Genomic DNA, 16,606 nt, shown 5'->3' on the forward strand with positions numbered 1-16,606 from the left:
AGAGAAAATGAGAGTTTAAAAGCATCAATAGACTCAGATACTCACTGTGACAAAATTTGAATGAAAAACATTTGATTGATTGATTGAACATTGATTGGTCGATCGGCCACAGATGCTATCTTTGGGGTACAACAGATGATGGAAAAGTTTCGAGAGAAGCAATGGGAGCTACATCTGGTATTTATCGATCTGGAGAAAGCTTATGATACAGTGCCAAGGCAAGAAGTCTGTAGGTGTCTGAGGGAGAAGGTACTGGAGAAATATGTCTGGTTGGTGCAGGAGATGTGAAGACAAGTGTTCGAACCTGCCTGGGAGTGACAGTTGGCTTGCATCGAGGGTCTGCATTAAGTCCGTTCCTGTTTAATATTGTGATGCAGGTGGTGATGGAGGAAGTGAGAGAAGATGCGCCTTGGACTATGTTGCATGCAGATGACATCGTGCTGTGTGCAGAATCAAGAGAAGAGGTGGCAGCCAAATTGGAAAGTTGGAGGAAAGTACTGGAAGAGAGAGGTATGAGACTGAGCAGAAGTAAGACCGAGTATATGTGTTGCTAAGTGGATGGCAGCCAGGAGACTGATCTGGAGCTGGAAAGAAATGTGCAGGAAGGTCAGTGACTTTAGATACTTAGGTTCAACAATGAAATAGGATGGTGAGGCTGAGAAGGAAGTGGGATGTAGGATACAAGCAGGATTGAGGAACTGGAGAGAGATGTCTGGAGTGCTATGTGATAGGAGGGTGCCGATCAATCTAAAAGGCAAAATTTACAGGACAGTAGTGAGACCAGCTATGATGTATGCTTTGGAAACTGTGGCCCTGAGGAAAAATAACATCAGCAGGATGGAGGTAGCGGAGATGAGAATGCCTAGGTGAATGTGCGGTGTAACCAGAAAGGATCATCTGCGAAATGATTATAAGGGGAACGGTGAAAGTTACGAACTTAGGAGCAAAGATACAGGAGGCAAGGTTGAGATAGTTTAGTCATGTGATGAGGAGGGAGGAAGAGTATGTGGGAAGAAAAGTCATGCAGATGGATGTGCGGGGGAAGAGATAGACAGGAAGTTGTGGAGGAGACTCACCACAAACAGTGAACCTACTTAAGTGGGAAAAGCTGTAGAAGAAAAAGATTGATTGATTGAACTAGAGTGGCATGTGGTTGTCTTTAATTTAAAAAAAAAACAGTGTGAACTCAAGAAGTTTTTCCTGGAAAAGGAAAAAATCAAATTGAAAGATCCTGGCAAGTAAGTCAGCAGATGCCCAGATCTTACATTTAATAGTGCTTGCTCTTGAATGTCAAAATGTGATATCTGAGAATGTTAGTTCTGACAACTAAATTAATTTGGAGGAAAATTGTTGATAGGAAGATAGTAATAATGTAATGATAACCATTTGGTAATAATATAAACTAATATAATACTGATGAGATAACATTATCCAATAACTCCCTTGAGGGTGTGAATTTACTAATGATATATTTTCTTTATTTTTTGTCATATTTAAAACTTTACATCAGAAATCAACACTTACCCTAGATAACAGCTTCATTTCATTTGAGATAAAATAGCCAATGCCATTTGTGGCTGATGTCAAAAGTTTTATCTTACACCTCGTGAGTACAGCTCTTGTTCACTTGTAAATGTTTTAAAAGTGTGGAAGATTCTGTACTTCCAGGTCTTCATATTGAGTCTCCCAGTTTTTCTTATCAGACAAAAAAAAAAAAGTAACAAGTTTAACGAGACAAAAGAAACTGATGTATGAAAACAGATCGCCACAATTGATGTCACATGATCAACACAAGTTGTAGTACAAGTGATTAGTATTTTGTCAGTATGTTTTATGTTTGGGAGATAGAAGGTGATGGGAATGGAAGAGGAAGCAATGTTCCCTCTAATTTTTGCCAACCCATGTGCATGTGAAAACATTTATTTTGTGAGCAAGTTTCCAGTCTCAGACTCGATGTATGCAGTAGCCTTGGTTCACATTAGTTAAAATTACAAGCCATAAACTCTTAATTTGATATGCCTAAAAAATTGGTGACAACTTTAAGATCTTGTATGTTGCATGCCAAACATTTCTATAAGAGCAACTTGTGGATTATTCCTTCAGTTTCTTAAATACTGCATATACATACAGTTTATGAACAAATTATGTTAAATTCTAGAATGGCTGGACAAATGTGTTGAAATGGCAATGCCATTCCAACATACTGGCTAAAAGTAACTAATTAGAATTTTTAAGCAAGAATGAATTAGAGTAATATTGGAGTGCAGCCATTTGAGAAATTACTAAATAAGTGACAAGTATAATTTAGCATATAATTTGTTTTTATAGTTCATTAAAAATATTAACTATAAATTAAAAATTATGAAAGCAAAAATTTGTGTGCTCAGTTACTATACATGTGTGTGTTGCCTTTTTGATTGGTGTTCATGCACACAACTTAGAAGGAACATTGCTGTGAAATGTTTCGAACTTTAAGTAAACTGGATTAACCTGAAGCTAATGAGGCTGTTGTGCTGAATGGGATATCAGCACATATATTAAGGAAATGTTCAAAGCTGTTGACAGTGTCTTTGATTTGGTTGTTTGATGAGGATGTGACGTTGAGAAGAGGAAAAATGGCAAGAAAAATAGTACCATTGCATAAGGGGCAATCCAAGTCAGTGTTAGTTATCAGGTGTAGTGAAATTAGATGTAGTATATTGGTGGAGGAGGCACAAGATTAGAAAGTATTGGTAGATAGAGAGTAGAAATTGGGAAATTTGTAAAAGTTACAATGAAAACTTTGTTATAATATGAAAGATGCTGATAAGTGTCCTTATCAGTCTTTCTTGATAAGAAGACCATAGTGCGGTAAGGTACTGATTAGCTACATCTAGATTTCAGTGCACAGATTCAGTTGCCTTGATATCTGAGTGATCATGAAACTTGTAGTGAAATGTTGATTTTTCTTTTTATGAGGACAGATTAAGGGAATGTGCTTTGTAGAAATTTAGAGAATGACATGATTGAGACAGTTAATGAAAGAAGCCTGTCTGATGGATATAAAGTAAATATTGTTTAGGATGTGGGAAACTGAGAAGAACATCCCTAGAAACAAACTGCATAAAGGCCATCATACTGATGATCCTTTACACATTTTCTAGACTTATTAGTAAAGAAGTGAAAAGTTGCTTTTGTTGTAAAATAATGAATGAGTGGAATGTGTTTGTTGAAATAGTGGTGAATGCACCAACACAGATGCGTTCAGGATTAACTATGATAAATATTATTGTGTGTAGTTTTGTTTCTTTCCTGTAGTTAGTCTCTGACTCCATAAGTTCTGAAAATAACTTTCTGAGAAGAGCAACTGTTTTTTTTTTTTTTTAATGATGTTAATGATTTCAGTTTGAATACACACAAATAACTAATAATAGTTATTTGTGTATATAAGTCCAGAAAGTGAATACAATAAATTTTTATTTTAAATGCCATTCCAACCCATGAATGGTTATTAACCTTTATACATTTTAGCCATGAGTAGGCTAAGGGTAGACAAATCTGGAAACCTACTATAACCTGCAGAATAGGCAGGCCATTGAGAGATCACACAATTAAGAGACACAACTTCAGTTGCTTCAGCCATAATTCCATTCAGACAGTCAGTTTTCTAGTGTAGCATGGTTTGCTTAGAGTAAATTATGCTTAACAGGAATGAACAAACAGAAATTTGCATGCGAAGTAACTTCTGTTTGTATATAGATGACTTAATCAGATTAATATCCCATAATGCACACACTTCTTTTCTAACATGCATTATGGTAAGGGATCATGATCTAGACTAGTTTATGCCTTTATAGAGGTCTCTTCAGTGGGAGCCAGATCATCACACTATTTTCTTGCTCGTATATGGAAATGACTTCTGCCATGATTTAAGCATTAGAGATAAAGTGTGCATTTGAGAGGGAATAGGACAGGAGGTGGGGTATTGCTGATGGTAGCTAAAAAACTATAACCAACAAAATTAGTGGGAAAAAATTGAAGTTTTTAAGTTACAATAATTGAGGTAATTTTTCAAAAGGATAAAATATTTGAAAGTAATATATATATATATATATATATATTTTTTTTTTTTTTTTAATGCAACAAATGAAAGAACAGCTTCAAATACAACAACGTTTTCATGCTAATTATGTATAAAGACTGTCTATGTTGTTCATAGTCTTTTAACCCTCAATGTTTAGTGTTTTTTCTTCTTTTATAATGTCACCTGAAGAAGGCTGTTACAGACCGAAACTAGTAGTGTGTTTATATTAAAACCTTTTTACTTAAATCTCGGTTCTAGTCATTTAATTCTTCATAAAACTATGTATGTTAACCGAGTCAATGATCATTCTGTCATATATATATATATATAAAGAATGCTTTATATTATACATTCATTAAAAAATTTGCCTTCCTTTCAGGAAATGATGAACAAGTCATTCTTCATGATGTAGAAACGTAGGTATTAACTTTACTTTGTCAGATTTTTATTTGTATTATTGAGAGTTTGAGATTTTGATATGCATTGAGCTGAAACAAATAATCTCTTAGTCATTTGTTGCTGCAGTGTTTGGCCATTTTGTTACATCTAAACACCAGCCAGCACTTGCTTTGTCTGCTGGGTGAAATAAATTACATGATTTAGGACCATCTATCTTTATATTCAGGTTTGGTCTTGTATTGGAACTTCTGCAGTACTCTGCAACCAAAAATTAGCTATAGTCAGATCTGAGACTTATTATGACTGTTCACCAAGAAACCACTTCACTCTTGGAATATAAAATTTCTTTTATATTCCATCAAGATCTTACCAGATCAAATTCACTGTCTTGAAAAAAAAAAAAAAAGTTCAAGCGTTTAATTTTCCCACACAGCAGATATAAGTAATAAAGTAAATAAAGTAAACTGAATAAAGTAAAGTACTGTTCTCCTGGATAGTACATATTTGTAGTCCCTGTGAAATTTGTTCCTTGAAGATTTGGGCAAAACTGATACTGGCTGTTAACTGTTAACTTCCACCTCTTATAGTTCATTCCAGTCATTCTCACTCTGTAAGCAATGGATCTGGTCTTCACACCCTTACTGACTACACTTTGTTCCCAACTTTCAGGACTGACCCTTAGTTCTCCCTACTCTACATGTGTTATAAAATTTCTTTTGTATCACTTTTATAGATCCCCTACAATAACATCAGTTTCTATTACATTCATTCTTTTCCCATTTCAACCAAACTTTCAACACAGAGCATTTCACAGACCTGCTGCCATCTTAGTCATTCAACTGTATCCTCCCCTCCAATACCTTATTCCCAAGAACCCTAGATGACTAAACCTAGACAGAGTAATCACGATGTGACTGTATTATCATAGCCTTAAACCAAGAATGTAGTTTCTTGGCATCTTTAAATGATTGTATAACAAGTGAAAAAAATTTTCAACATCTATCTGTAATCCAGAGTATTTTAGTAGTGATGTTTTTTTTTTATATCGAGCCTATACACGAGAGGTTGTAGATCAACCTATAGTATTAGTACCATGTATGAGTTGGAAAAGAAAGTACTTGTTCACATTGAATTTGAATGGCTGTACAGGTAACCTTCGTATAACGTGGTTTCGATATAACGCGGTCTACAATTTTTAGTAACCCTTTATTTATTTATTTTTTCATATTTTTCATCGTGGGACTTAAAAATCAAATTTTATCTTCGTTAAATTTGTGTCTACCCATATCGCACAAGTTGTTTCAGACTCTATTTTTATTGAATAGAATCTGAAACTTTTTTTATAAGTATCGAATTTAGTTTTATTGCATCACTGAATAAGGTACTGTACAGAGGCTTTTGCAGTCTGTGTCAATTCTTAACAAATACTGCAATTAGAAACAGATGGAATAAAAATGGTGCTAAGTAAAAAATCACATGTCCCCTCTCACAGGAACTATGCTTTATAGACTTAAGCAAAACCATATGTTGCACCGAAACACAGTATCTAACTAAAAACTATTGTCCAATTTTTCAATTATGAAATAAGTGTTTGTTTTATTGCATTTGAAATTCTCGATGTCAGTATGACAGATCACAAAGGCTAACTTAAAATAAAAGACTACCAAGAATTGAAACATGTTATATAATGAATGTGTGAGTTCGCCTGCCACCTCAAACGTAAAGAAGAAGCCGTAAAATTCAACCAAGGGTTGAAACGTTTGTGTGAGTTGAGCCAGTCAGTAATGAGAAGTTCCATCGGAACGATAGATGACCCCTGTTGTGAATGTGTTAAAACTAATAGTGAATGTTGTTATGACAGTTGCAGATGTTATGAAATTCGATTGAAGAGAATTAGTATTTCAACTCAACACTTGTTGAGTTGAAATGCTAATTTCAAGGTTGCTTTTGTCTTTGGGTCGCTCGATCTTTTGTTAATACCGCACCAATCATATGCACGTCTTTATAGCTGCTGTCTTGTGTAAAACAAAATTCAGTATGTATTGTAACAATTAAAAAAAAACTTGAATAATTTATAAGCGTATAAAAGGATATCACCTGTAAATCGTTGACATGCCAGCAAAATTCTCAGACGTGCCACAGGCTTGCCATCTAGGGTTTACTGTATAAAGTGCTTATTGTTGAAAATTGTCTTCATTTTCTGCCAGGAAAGCACATTTAAAATCATAAGTGTGTTAATCTCAAGCTGAGCAGTTTATTTTCTGGTGAGTTACAGCTCTTGCAGTTCAGTTTGATGCACAAATTATCAATTTTTGTACCAGAGAAAGAAGTTTCTTCTACTGCTTCATAAACAACATATCTAAGTTGAGCTTTTCATGTTAAACCACTTTACAGTTTTAGATTTCATCAATTGCTTTTTCCATAGTTGATGGAACTTTCCATTCAGCGTTTCCTTGGACATTCAATTAGAACGTCGACTGCAATATCTTCTTTTATATACTAAATAATTTTATATACTCAACTGCTCCAGTTTAAAGACTCCCAGTTCTACAATTCCTTTTCGGAATCTTCTATTAATATTCTCCCAACTGTCATGTAAAACTTCCTAAGAACAAAATTCTCCCATTGCCATTCTCAAATTTCCATTAGCTCTCTTCTTATTTTCCTCGTTACCCCGATACTGAATGCTCTATCTGTCAGCTGTCAATCACCCATCAATCTCCTTGGCAAGCATTCACACTCCATGTAAATGTCAAGTGAGAAGTTACTTATAATGGCTGATACGTTGTCTCTATTAGCATAAACAGAATGTCTTCACAAACTAAACAAATATCTCAACACTTGCCAATTTTATATTACAATAAAGAATTGGCATACTAATTGGGAGAATTTAATTCTCCCAAATAGGATGTCAAAAAAAAGTATTACATTTTTTTTAACCCTTCTAAAGGTTATTTATTTATTTTGAAGTTTATAGTATCTTATTTGATTTAACATTGGATTTTGTTATGATCATATAGTTTTCAGTTCTATGAAATATTTTACTAACAATGATATCTGATTATTCTATTTAACATGCTTTGTAATTACATCAATTCCATCTCAGTTTTTTCATTATGCCATTTCCTTTTGTACCTATGAATATCACCTCAACAACCTTAGAAATGTACTAATGGAAGCCAAATATATTGAGCTTTTCTGTTGGCATTATTATTATTACTATGGCTATGCACATTAAGAATCACAAAAGATTAGATACGTTTGAAGATTGTTGGATCTCAAATGAATTATATTATGCTTTTTATTTAGGCACGAAGCTACTGTTCTTATATAAATGTAATACAGACAATATAAAGCAGATAAATGGAGTCATTTATCATTAACATCAAATTCCTGATATGTACCCTCAGGGGGGTGAAACAGGATAATTTATGATTATTATTAATTTCATATCAACAATTTTCCTCCAAATTAGTCTATTACTTGTAAGCACTCCAATATTGTCATATCTAACATTTCTTTCTTCTAAGGAAGTTCTGACTGAATCAATCCACCTGGGTTGATTCAGTCAGAACACTTCCTCTGGGTCTCTTTACTGCCATCTGTTTCAATCAAACACTTGTTTTGCTAACCTTTCCTTGTCCATTCTATTTAAGCGGCCTTACCACCTCTGCTCACACATTCTTCAATACTATTAGTGATAGGTTCCTTTCTAATATCTTCATTTTTAATAGGATTTTGCCATTGATGCCATCAGTTCACTCTCCTAATTTTTCTCAGAGCCCTCATATCTCTAGTCTTTGATCAAGTGCTTTATTTCTGATCCAATTCTCAGGTGCATAACTTAAAACTGGTTTGAACACTGTTTTGTATACTGCTAGTTTGGTGTTTTGGCTGATTTCTCTCTTATTCCATATAAATTTATTCAGCTGGCTACCCATCATACCAGCTTTGCTTATTCTGTTTATTTCTGGATTTAACCGGCCATCTTCACTAAAAACTGTGCCTAAATAGCGGAAATATTTTACTTGTTCTATAGGATCTCCATTCAGCTGAAGTTTTCTATGTTCCTGCCTATTTTCATAATTTTGGTCTTTTTATTACTGATTTTCATGCCAAATTTGTTACAACTTCAATTTAGTTAGAGAATCCTGGAGACTTGCACTAGATGTGTTTAGGAGTACATCATCTGCATAAAGCAAAGAGCTAAGTTTGACAGCTTCAATTCTAACATTAGGCCTGATGCCACTTTCTTTCATAATGAGATCCATATAGATGATGAATAACAGTGGAGATAATATCCATCTTTGTCTTGCCTCTGATTTTACATTAAACCATCTTTCTGTATTTCCTTCAATTCTAACTGCTGACTGACTGACAGCTTAAATCTAGACTATGTATTGTTCTGTATAATGTTCCATTCACCTCATATAACTGTGGTGTTTTAAAAAGGTTTTCTCTGGGCTCCTTGTTGTATGCATTTACTAGATCTACAAAACTTAAGTACAGATCCTTGTCACATTCCCATGATTTCTCAGCTATTTGTCTTAAAGTAAAAATTTGATCTTGACAACCTCTATTTGGCCTGAACCCAGCTTGTCCTTCTCCAGGTTTCTCTTCTACAATCTTTCTCAACCTGTTTTCAATTGCATAAATCTTATATGAAACACTTAGTAGAGAAATTCCTCTGTAATTCTTACTTTCAACTTTATTCCCTTTTTTATAGGTGGGTACTATGAGAGCTCTACTTAAATCATTGAGAATTTGACCTTCTGTCCAAGCCTTCTGAATTATGCAGTGCAGCCACTGCAAAACCACTCCAATATTATCAGATCTTATATTTCTGTCTTTTAAGGCACTTTTTACTGTATCAATCCATCTACATCCTCGTCTTCCTCTGGGACTTTTTCCTGATTTTACCTCGAACCATCTTCCTGTACCTTCTTCAGTTCTAACTGCTGACTTACAGCTTAAATAGAGACTATGTATTTCTTGATATAATGTCCCATTTACACCATATAACTGTAGCGTTTTGAAGAGCTTTCCTGTAGGCATTTTGTCATATGCCTTTTCCAGATCAACAAACTTAAATACAAGTTATTTATGTCAAGTCATTTATTTTTGTTTAAGTTTAATCCTTCACAGATATCTTTCTGTGAACAGTTCTGAAGCATCTCTACAGCAAATGTAGTTTTCTTGTCCTTGTGGATGTATAGCAGAGATCTTCTTGTCTGTAATAAAGACTAGAACACACCTTTTGATAAATTTTGGCATATCATGTAGGACCCACTTCATCTTTGACTATTCAGAAAAGAAGCCAGTTCATAGGCAGGAGAAAGCTACAGTGAATGTTTCTAGTTTATGGAGATCTTTAGTCACTATCTAAATTCACTCTGCTAGGGTGCATCATATTCTACCTTTGGTAATTAAAATGTAATACAGTCTGGTCTGCAGAACATTGAAGAAAAATCAGATTAATTTATAAAAATTTTTCCTTGAAAGATTTTTACAAAGAACTTTGAAACAATACTACACACTTGATTTAGACATAAATAATTCTCTATTTTATTCCAGTTTTAAGATGGGATTATTCTTTTTAACCCTCTTCACAGCTGATATTTTTAATTAACAACGTTACTAATATTTAGTTGACCATTAGATCCAAACAAGAATTATAACTGTGCAACTGAGTTCAGAATTGATTTTAAAAAAACTAATAAATTAGTTGTTTTTAAAATCAATATAAAAAAAGTGTATGACACTTTTTTAAAAAAATCAGTTTCATACACTAGAGGTTGCAAGAACTAAAGCACACTGTAGTATTTAATGGAGAAGGAATCTATTAATATTCTTGCTGAGTAACTGGAGGTTATCTTTGGGGAATACTTCTTGAGGTAGATGATTCCAGAAATAAGAGGCAGATGGAGAGAAAGAGGAGACGAGAATTAAGTTAAGTAATTTTGGTGACATTGAGGAATAATACCAAGATCAATATTAAAACAATTTTTAAATTGAAAACATTGAAAATTTTAAATTTTTTTTAAAAAAGCGAATGCTTTGACTTTGTTACATGACATCATTCAACATTTATCCCTTCCTCCTTTTATCACACTTTTTTGAAAGCTTTCCAGGCAATCCTTAAAGCAGAATTCCACATGTTTTTGATAGGCTTTAGCTGAAAAAAATGTAAGAAAAAACTCATATAACCCCGAAGTCATAACATTATTTCTATAGTCATAACATTATTTCAAACTTTTTGCTTGTACTTCTGTATATACTGGTGAGAAAATAGAAAACATTAAACAATGTTTCATGTTTTTATGTGGCTTCCACCCACAAAAGGTTTTCTGTAAACCTATAGTATATTTAGTTACCCTCATTGAGCTAGGATTTTTTCTCTATTTTTTTTTTTAATTAAAATGTATTTTAATTAAAATTCAGGCCTTCGGTAAGCAGGATGGTGGTCTTGCACCATGTGATGAAATTCATCTCCCACCTAAAGACAATCACAAACATCCACAGTAGGATTTGAACTTGCAACCTGTTTGTTGAAGAGCAGATACTCTAACTCACATATGGGCAACCCCCGGCCCTCTACTTCTTTTGATCCGGCCCTAATCTATTTTAGCGAAGTTTGTCTGATTCATGGTGAGAGAAAACATGGTGTGTGTGTTCTACTAACTCGCATTAAGCTGACATCATATGACTTGCACAAAACACACTATGTTTTCTCCAACCAAGTCCCTCTCTCACTTTGACTAGTGGCGTGTGTGAACGTGTTACAACGTGTCAGTTCAGTACTTGTGTTGTGTTCTGTTCTGTTCAGTGGCTGCGGTGTAGAAGACAGTTTTGTTTGACAGTTTTGAATATCGCTTATAAATTTGGGACAATGTTAGAGGTTATTGCAAAAATAAGAAAAGTAGATGCAGAGAATCGTCAATTTCAAGACAACTGGATGGAGGATTATTATTTTATTCTGAATAAAGGTTTGCTGTGCAACGAATCCATATCCGTCAACAAAGAATACAACTTAAAGAGACACTTTACTTTGAGACATGCGGATCACCCAAACATTGATGGATAACTACAAAAAGATGAAATACAGAAGTTGAAGAAGAACTTGGATACCCAGCAGCAAATGTTCAACAAGCAAAGAACGCAGCACCACAGCATTGTCAAAGCCAGCTTTGTGGTAAGCGAAAAAATCGCTAAGCATTCTTAAGTCATTTGGTGAAGGAGAATTTATCAAAGAATGTCTGCTGGATGTTGTAAGTATAATATGTCCTGAAAAGAAAAAAGACTTCGAGAATATTCATTTGTCGAGACGTACTGTTGTCCAACGGATAAAAATTATGGCTGATATCAAAAAAAGTTTAAAAGAGAAGATTGCTAGATCGGAAGCATTTTCAATTGCTTTGGATGACAGCACCGATGCCTCTGATACAGCACAACTAGCAATATTTATTCAAGGAATTGATGCAGATTTCAACATCCCAGAAGAATTATTGGTGCTTCGGCCATTAAAAGGAACAACTACCAATGAAGATATATTTGAAACAGTCAACACAGTCTTCGAGAGATTTGGGCTTAAACGGAGTTCACTATCTGGCATATGCACTGATGGAGCCCCTGCAATGGTTGGTGCACAGAAGGGATTTATTGGAATAGTTCATGAAAGAGCAATAGAACTACAGATCCATCCGGAAAATTTATTGGTGGATAATGCAGTGAAAACAAATTTTCACTGCATTATCCACCAACAAAATCTGTGTTCAAAATCAATTAAATTCACAAATGTTATGGAAGTTGTAGTAGCCAGTATTAACTTTATTAAGTCACATGCACTTAATCACCGCCAATTTAAGGAGTATTTGGCAGACCTATTTTCGGAATATGAAGATGTCTTATTGTGAAGTGAGGTGGTTGAGTAAAGGTAAAATGTTAAAACGATTTTATGATCTGAGACATGACATTACAGATTTTATGGACATAAAAGGAAACACAATTAACCAAGTAAAAGATGATGAGTGGGCATGTGATTTAGCATTCCTTGTAGATGTAGACCTTCCTTGTAGACCTAAACGAACTGAATCTTAAATTGCAAAAACAAGGACAATTGGTTCATGAACTGCATGGACATGTTAAAGCTTTTTGTAATAAACTAAGATTGTTGGAAAGTCAGATAAGAGCTAAAAATTGTTATCATTTTCCTACTCTAGCAACTCATAAAAATATCAATTATAATTGTTATCGAGATGAACTGAAGGCACTAATAGAGCGATTTGATACAAGGTTTGCTGACTTCAAAAACTCCACATTCGCTATATTTGCTCGTCCGATGGATGATGATGTAAATAATGTGCCAGGAAACTTAGATGGAACTTATTGAGCTTCAGGCGGATTTAGTGCTAAAATCACAATTTAACAACATTGCTTTGACGGGTTTTTATAAATTTTATTTGGTGCAAGAAAAATATACAAATTTATGTGCCTTTTCAAGAAAAATCATTTGTCTTTTCGGCAGCACATATATGTGTGAACAGTTTTTTTCGAGGATGAAATACAATAAATCAAAAATTCGGACAAGAATAAAAGACAAAAACCTCGAAAATTCTATGCGATTATCCTTAAGTAATATTAACATCGATATTGATAGTCTCGTAGTTGAAGTACAAGGCCAATCTTCACATTAAATTGTGATGTTGTTCATTATATTATAAAATTTATGTAGAGCTTTATACCAAAGCATTATATTATAAATAAATGAAATATGAAGTAGCAACTTGTTTTAATTCATTTAATATTAATTTATTTTATTTAATAATTTGGTCCAGTCCTTGACTCGGAGACAGAATGATAATTTGGCCCCCGAACTAGGAAAGGTTGCCCATGCCTGCTCTAACTGCTCAGGCCACCAGGTCACTATATTTAGTGACCTGGTGGCCTGAGAGTTTTTTAGTCTTAAAAAACACTATATTTAGTGTTTTTTAAGACTAAAAGCAGTTGTTTATTGGTTTTCTTTCACCTGCATTGGTAATTCCAAACACAATATTGCTGAATGTTTTAAATTACTTAGATATATTTTATACTTCCATGAAAATATGTTAATAGGACAGGAACTGAGAAAATAAGACAGGAACTGAACTTTGTATGGATGTTGGAGGACATCATCAGTAAAATCATCCAAGGAATTCTGATAGAAGACTACTACCATCTGAGAAAGGATGATAACTACCATCTAAATTTATGCACCTTGCCCATGAAAGTTTGTAAACCTGTAGTATGTACTGTGGATTAAATATTATGGAGTCCTGCTCTTGAGAGAAACATGACTTCTTTTTTTTTTTTCAGGCTGCTTCAAGCATCCAGAGGAGAATAGCAATGTCATTTGGGTGATGAAATTCATCCTCCACCTAAAGACATTTGCAGACATCTCTGTCATAGTGAGGTGATTTGATGCCTCAACCTGTTGGAGCACACACACACACTAGTGACTTGGCCAACCAGGCCTGTGTAATATTCTTCTTCAACCTGGATCGGTTTACTATTTGATGAAGGCCTCTCCCATTTTCTTTATTCCATTCTATTTTCAGCTTTTTCTCATCCATTGCATTCCAACAATCCTAATAATTTCATCTTTACATCTCTTCCTTGATCTTCCCCTTTGTCTACTACTACTATTCATAGACCTCCATTCTATCAATAATTTATGCCATCTTGCATTGTGTTCAGCCCATCTCCATTTTGAATGCATAATGTAACTGATGATGTCTTGTACACCTGTTCTCGATCCGTCAAATGGGAAAGTATCTTGTATTTGAGTGTTATACCAATCATATTCCTCTCCATTCTTCTCTGGGTAGCTTTTGACTTGTGAATCATATTTTGGGTTACTGAAATTATTAATTTTTCCCTTGTATTATTTTAATAAAAAAAAACAGTTGATATCAGAATTAAATAACTGAAGTCTCACATCATACTGACATAATAACTGAATGGAAAATTAGTCATTTATGCCTCTTTCAAGGCTACAGAAAAATTGAGGCTTGAAAATCTGGTTAATCAAAATTTATGTGTTAATTGAAATTGGTGAGAGTATTTGAACAATAAAGAAAAGCCAAATATCCAAGGGTTTACTGTATATGCAGTTTCAAGTGATTAAAAAAAAATTGAAGTTTACATCCAGTGTAATTCACCATGTACTTTGTGCTATCTTTCCAAACCATAATTGCCTAGCATATAATGACAAAATTCTTGCATTTTCTTTCCAGAGGAGAACCATTAGATGTCTTTCTACATGATGAAGCTGTATATGGCCTTTCTGTTGATCCATGGAATGATAATGTATTTGCTAGTGCTTGTGATGATGGACGTATTCTTATTTGGGATATTCGAGAACCAAATACATATGGTATGTTTACCGTTTTCAGGTCATTATTATTTTTTATATTAATACAACATATAAGCAGTTGCAGAACCCATAGTACATTAGTATTAGTGATGTATGGGAGGGGAGTTATAAAAGATGGAACCTTTCGATAGTCATCTTGAATAGCTGGAAGTTGTACTTGTTGGAGAATACTTAACAGCTTTTTTTTTCTCTGATAGAATCTTCCTCTTGACAGCTGTTCAAGAGAACAGCAATAGATGTAATGAAAGAGGAAAGAGAAGCAAGTTTGGTGGGTTTGCAATTAAATTGTTAAAGTATGCCTTTCGCTTGCTTGCAATTAGCGCTAGTACAGGCTTTACTGAAGAAAAGGAATATGTGGAACTACAGAGTAGGAGACAAGGATAAACTCAGAAAACAGATTGGCAGTGGAGTAGCTGGGGGGGGGGGGGGGGGGCTGTCCCAGGCGACACTTTGCATTTAAGAAATCTTGCCATACTGTCTATAGAACAGCAACTGAGTGATGAAATAGACTTCGACAATGTCATCAACGATTTTGCTAACGGAAAAGCAAGAAAAATAGCATTTTAGAATGTTGGAATTAAAGTTTTACTTCAAAAATAAACATAGTGTTTTAATTTATTTTCCTATACATCATTTTGACTTTTTGTAGTATTTTTGGGAGGGGCAGCAAAAGCTCTAGCTATGCCACTGCAGATTGGTGACCTGTTATGGCACAATCACTTGAAGGAGAAGGTGGTGTCTAGGATGTAGTTTGGCATCCATTGCTGATGGTTATTGTCAGATATATTCCTAAAGTCAGAAAGATAAACATGGGTTGAATTGGATGAGTTGGGAAATGAAACAGTGACTGCATGAGTTTGACAGCAAAGCAAAATCCTAGGGAATTATATAAATATATGACTAGTAGAATAAAGGACGAATAGGAAAGGCTGAATTAGTTGCTAGAGATGACATATGAGTGACTTGCGAAAATGCATGGTAGAAATGTTTAGTAAATATTTTGTCAGGTATTTTATGTTAAAGAAAGAAAACAGCATTAAGTATAACAGGAATGAAGAGAGACTGGAAGTTTGTGTGTTTGGAATTTTAAATCATAATGCTAATAAGGTTATGTGTGGGATGAGATGGGATATTTTGTGTCCTGAATAAGCTATGAAATGTTTATTATAAAATATTCAGGTCACGACCTTAAATACAACTAAGGCAGAGAATATGGAACGTTGGCAATAGGATAAGTGTAAGCTGTTTACAAGTACAAAACACTTAAAATTTAAGAATTTCATGAATTTGTATAATAAGCTTTTATATTTTATATATAATCTGTATTAAGTGTGAACCAGATATAGAGATCCATGTAAGCTGGCAAATCCATTTGAAAAAGCCAGTCTCTAGTACTAAATTAGCAAGGCCTATGAGTCAGGGTTCAAGTGTCACTTTTGCCATCCTGCATTATGGAAAAGAAGGGAGGGAGAGAAGTATTGGAAAAGGAAACCTAAGCATCTTCCAAGAAAGGAAGGCAGACACACGTGCGAAAAAAAATAGAGGGAGCTAAGGTGATCGACATTAGCACGCGTTAGCGCGAATCGCGAAGTTCGAGATTTGCCGAGAACCAAGAGTTAAACAAAAAGGCCTTGCAAGCATGATTCCAAATCTTTTTTCCTGGATTCCTGGTTCCTGATCTCTCAGACAGTGGTCGAGCTCGTCGTCGGGGAAGATTCCTGGCCAGTCGCGGA

The 16,606-nt window shown here is 34.4% G+C and overlaps 1 protein-coding gene across 1 annotated transcript in view; it reads left to right on the forward strand.

The window, feature by feature from the left end:
• Positions 1–16,606, forward strand: part of LOC150107097 (DDB1- and CUL4-associated factor 5) — a 302,448-nt gene that overhangs the window by 75,878 nt on the left and 209,964 nt on the right. The window contains exons 3-4 of the mRNA XM_090390998.1: positions 4,443–4,479; positions 14,734–14,873. Coding sequence (XP_090247124.1) covers positions 4,443–4,479; positions 14,734–14,873 — 177 coding nt within the window. The remainder of the gene's footprint in view (positions 1–4,442; positions 4,480–14,733; positions 14,874–16,606) is intronic.

The sequence above is a fragment of the Typopeltis vanoorti genome, chromosome 4, assembly GCF_054136105.1.
Source record: "Typopeltis vanoorti isolate ZY-2024b chromosome 4, IOZ_Tvanoo_1.0, whole genome shotgun sequence".
Lineage (NCBI taxonomy): Eukaryota > Metazoa > Arthropoda > Arachnida > Uropygi > Thelyphonidae > Typopeltis > Typopeltis vanoorti.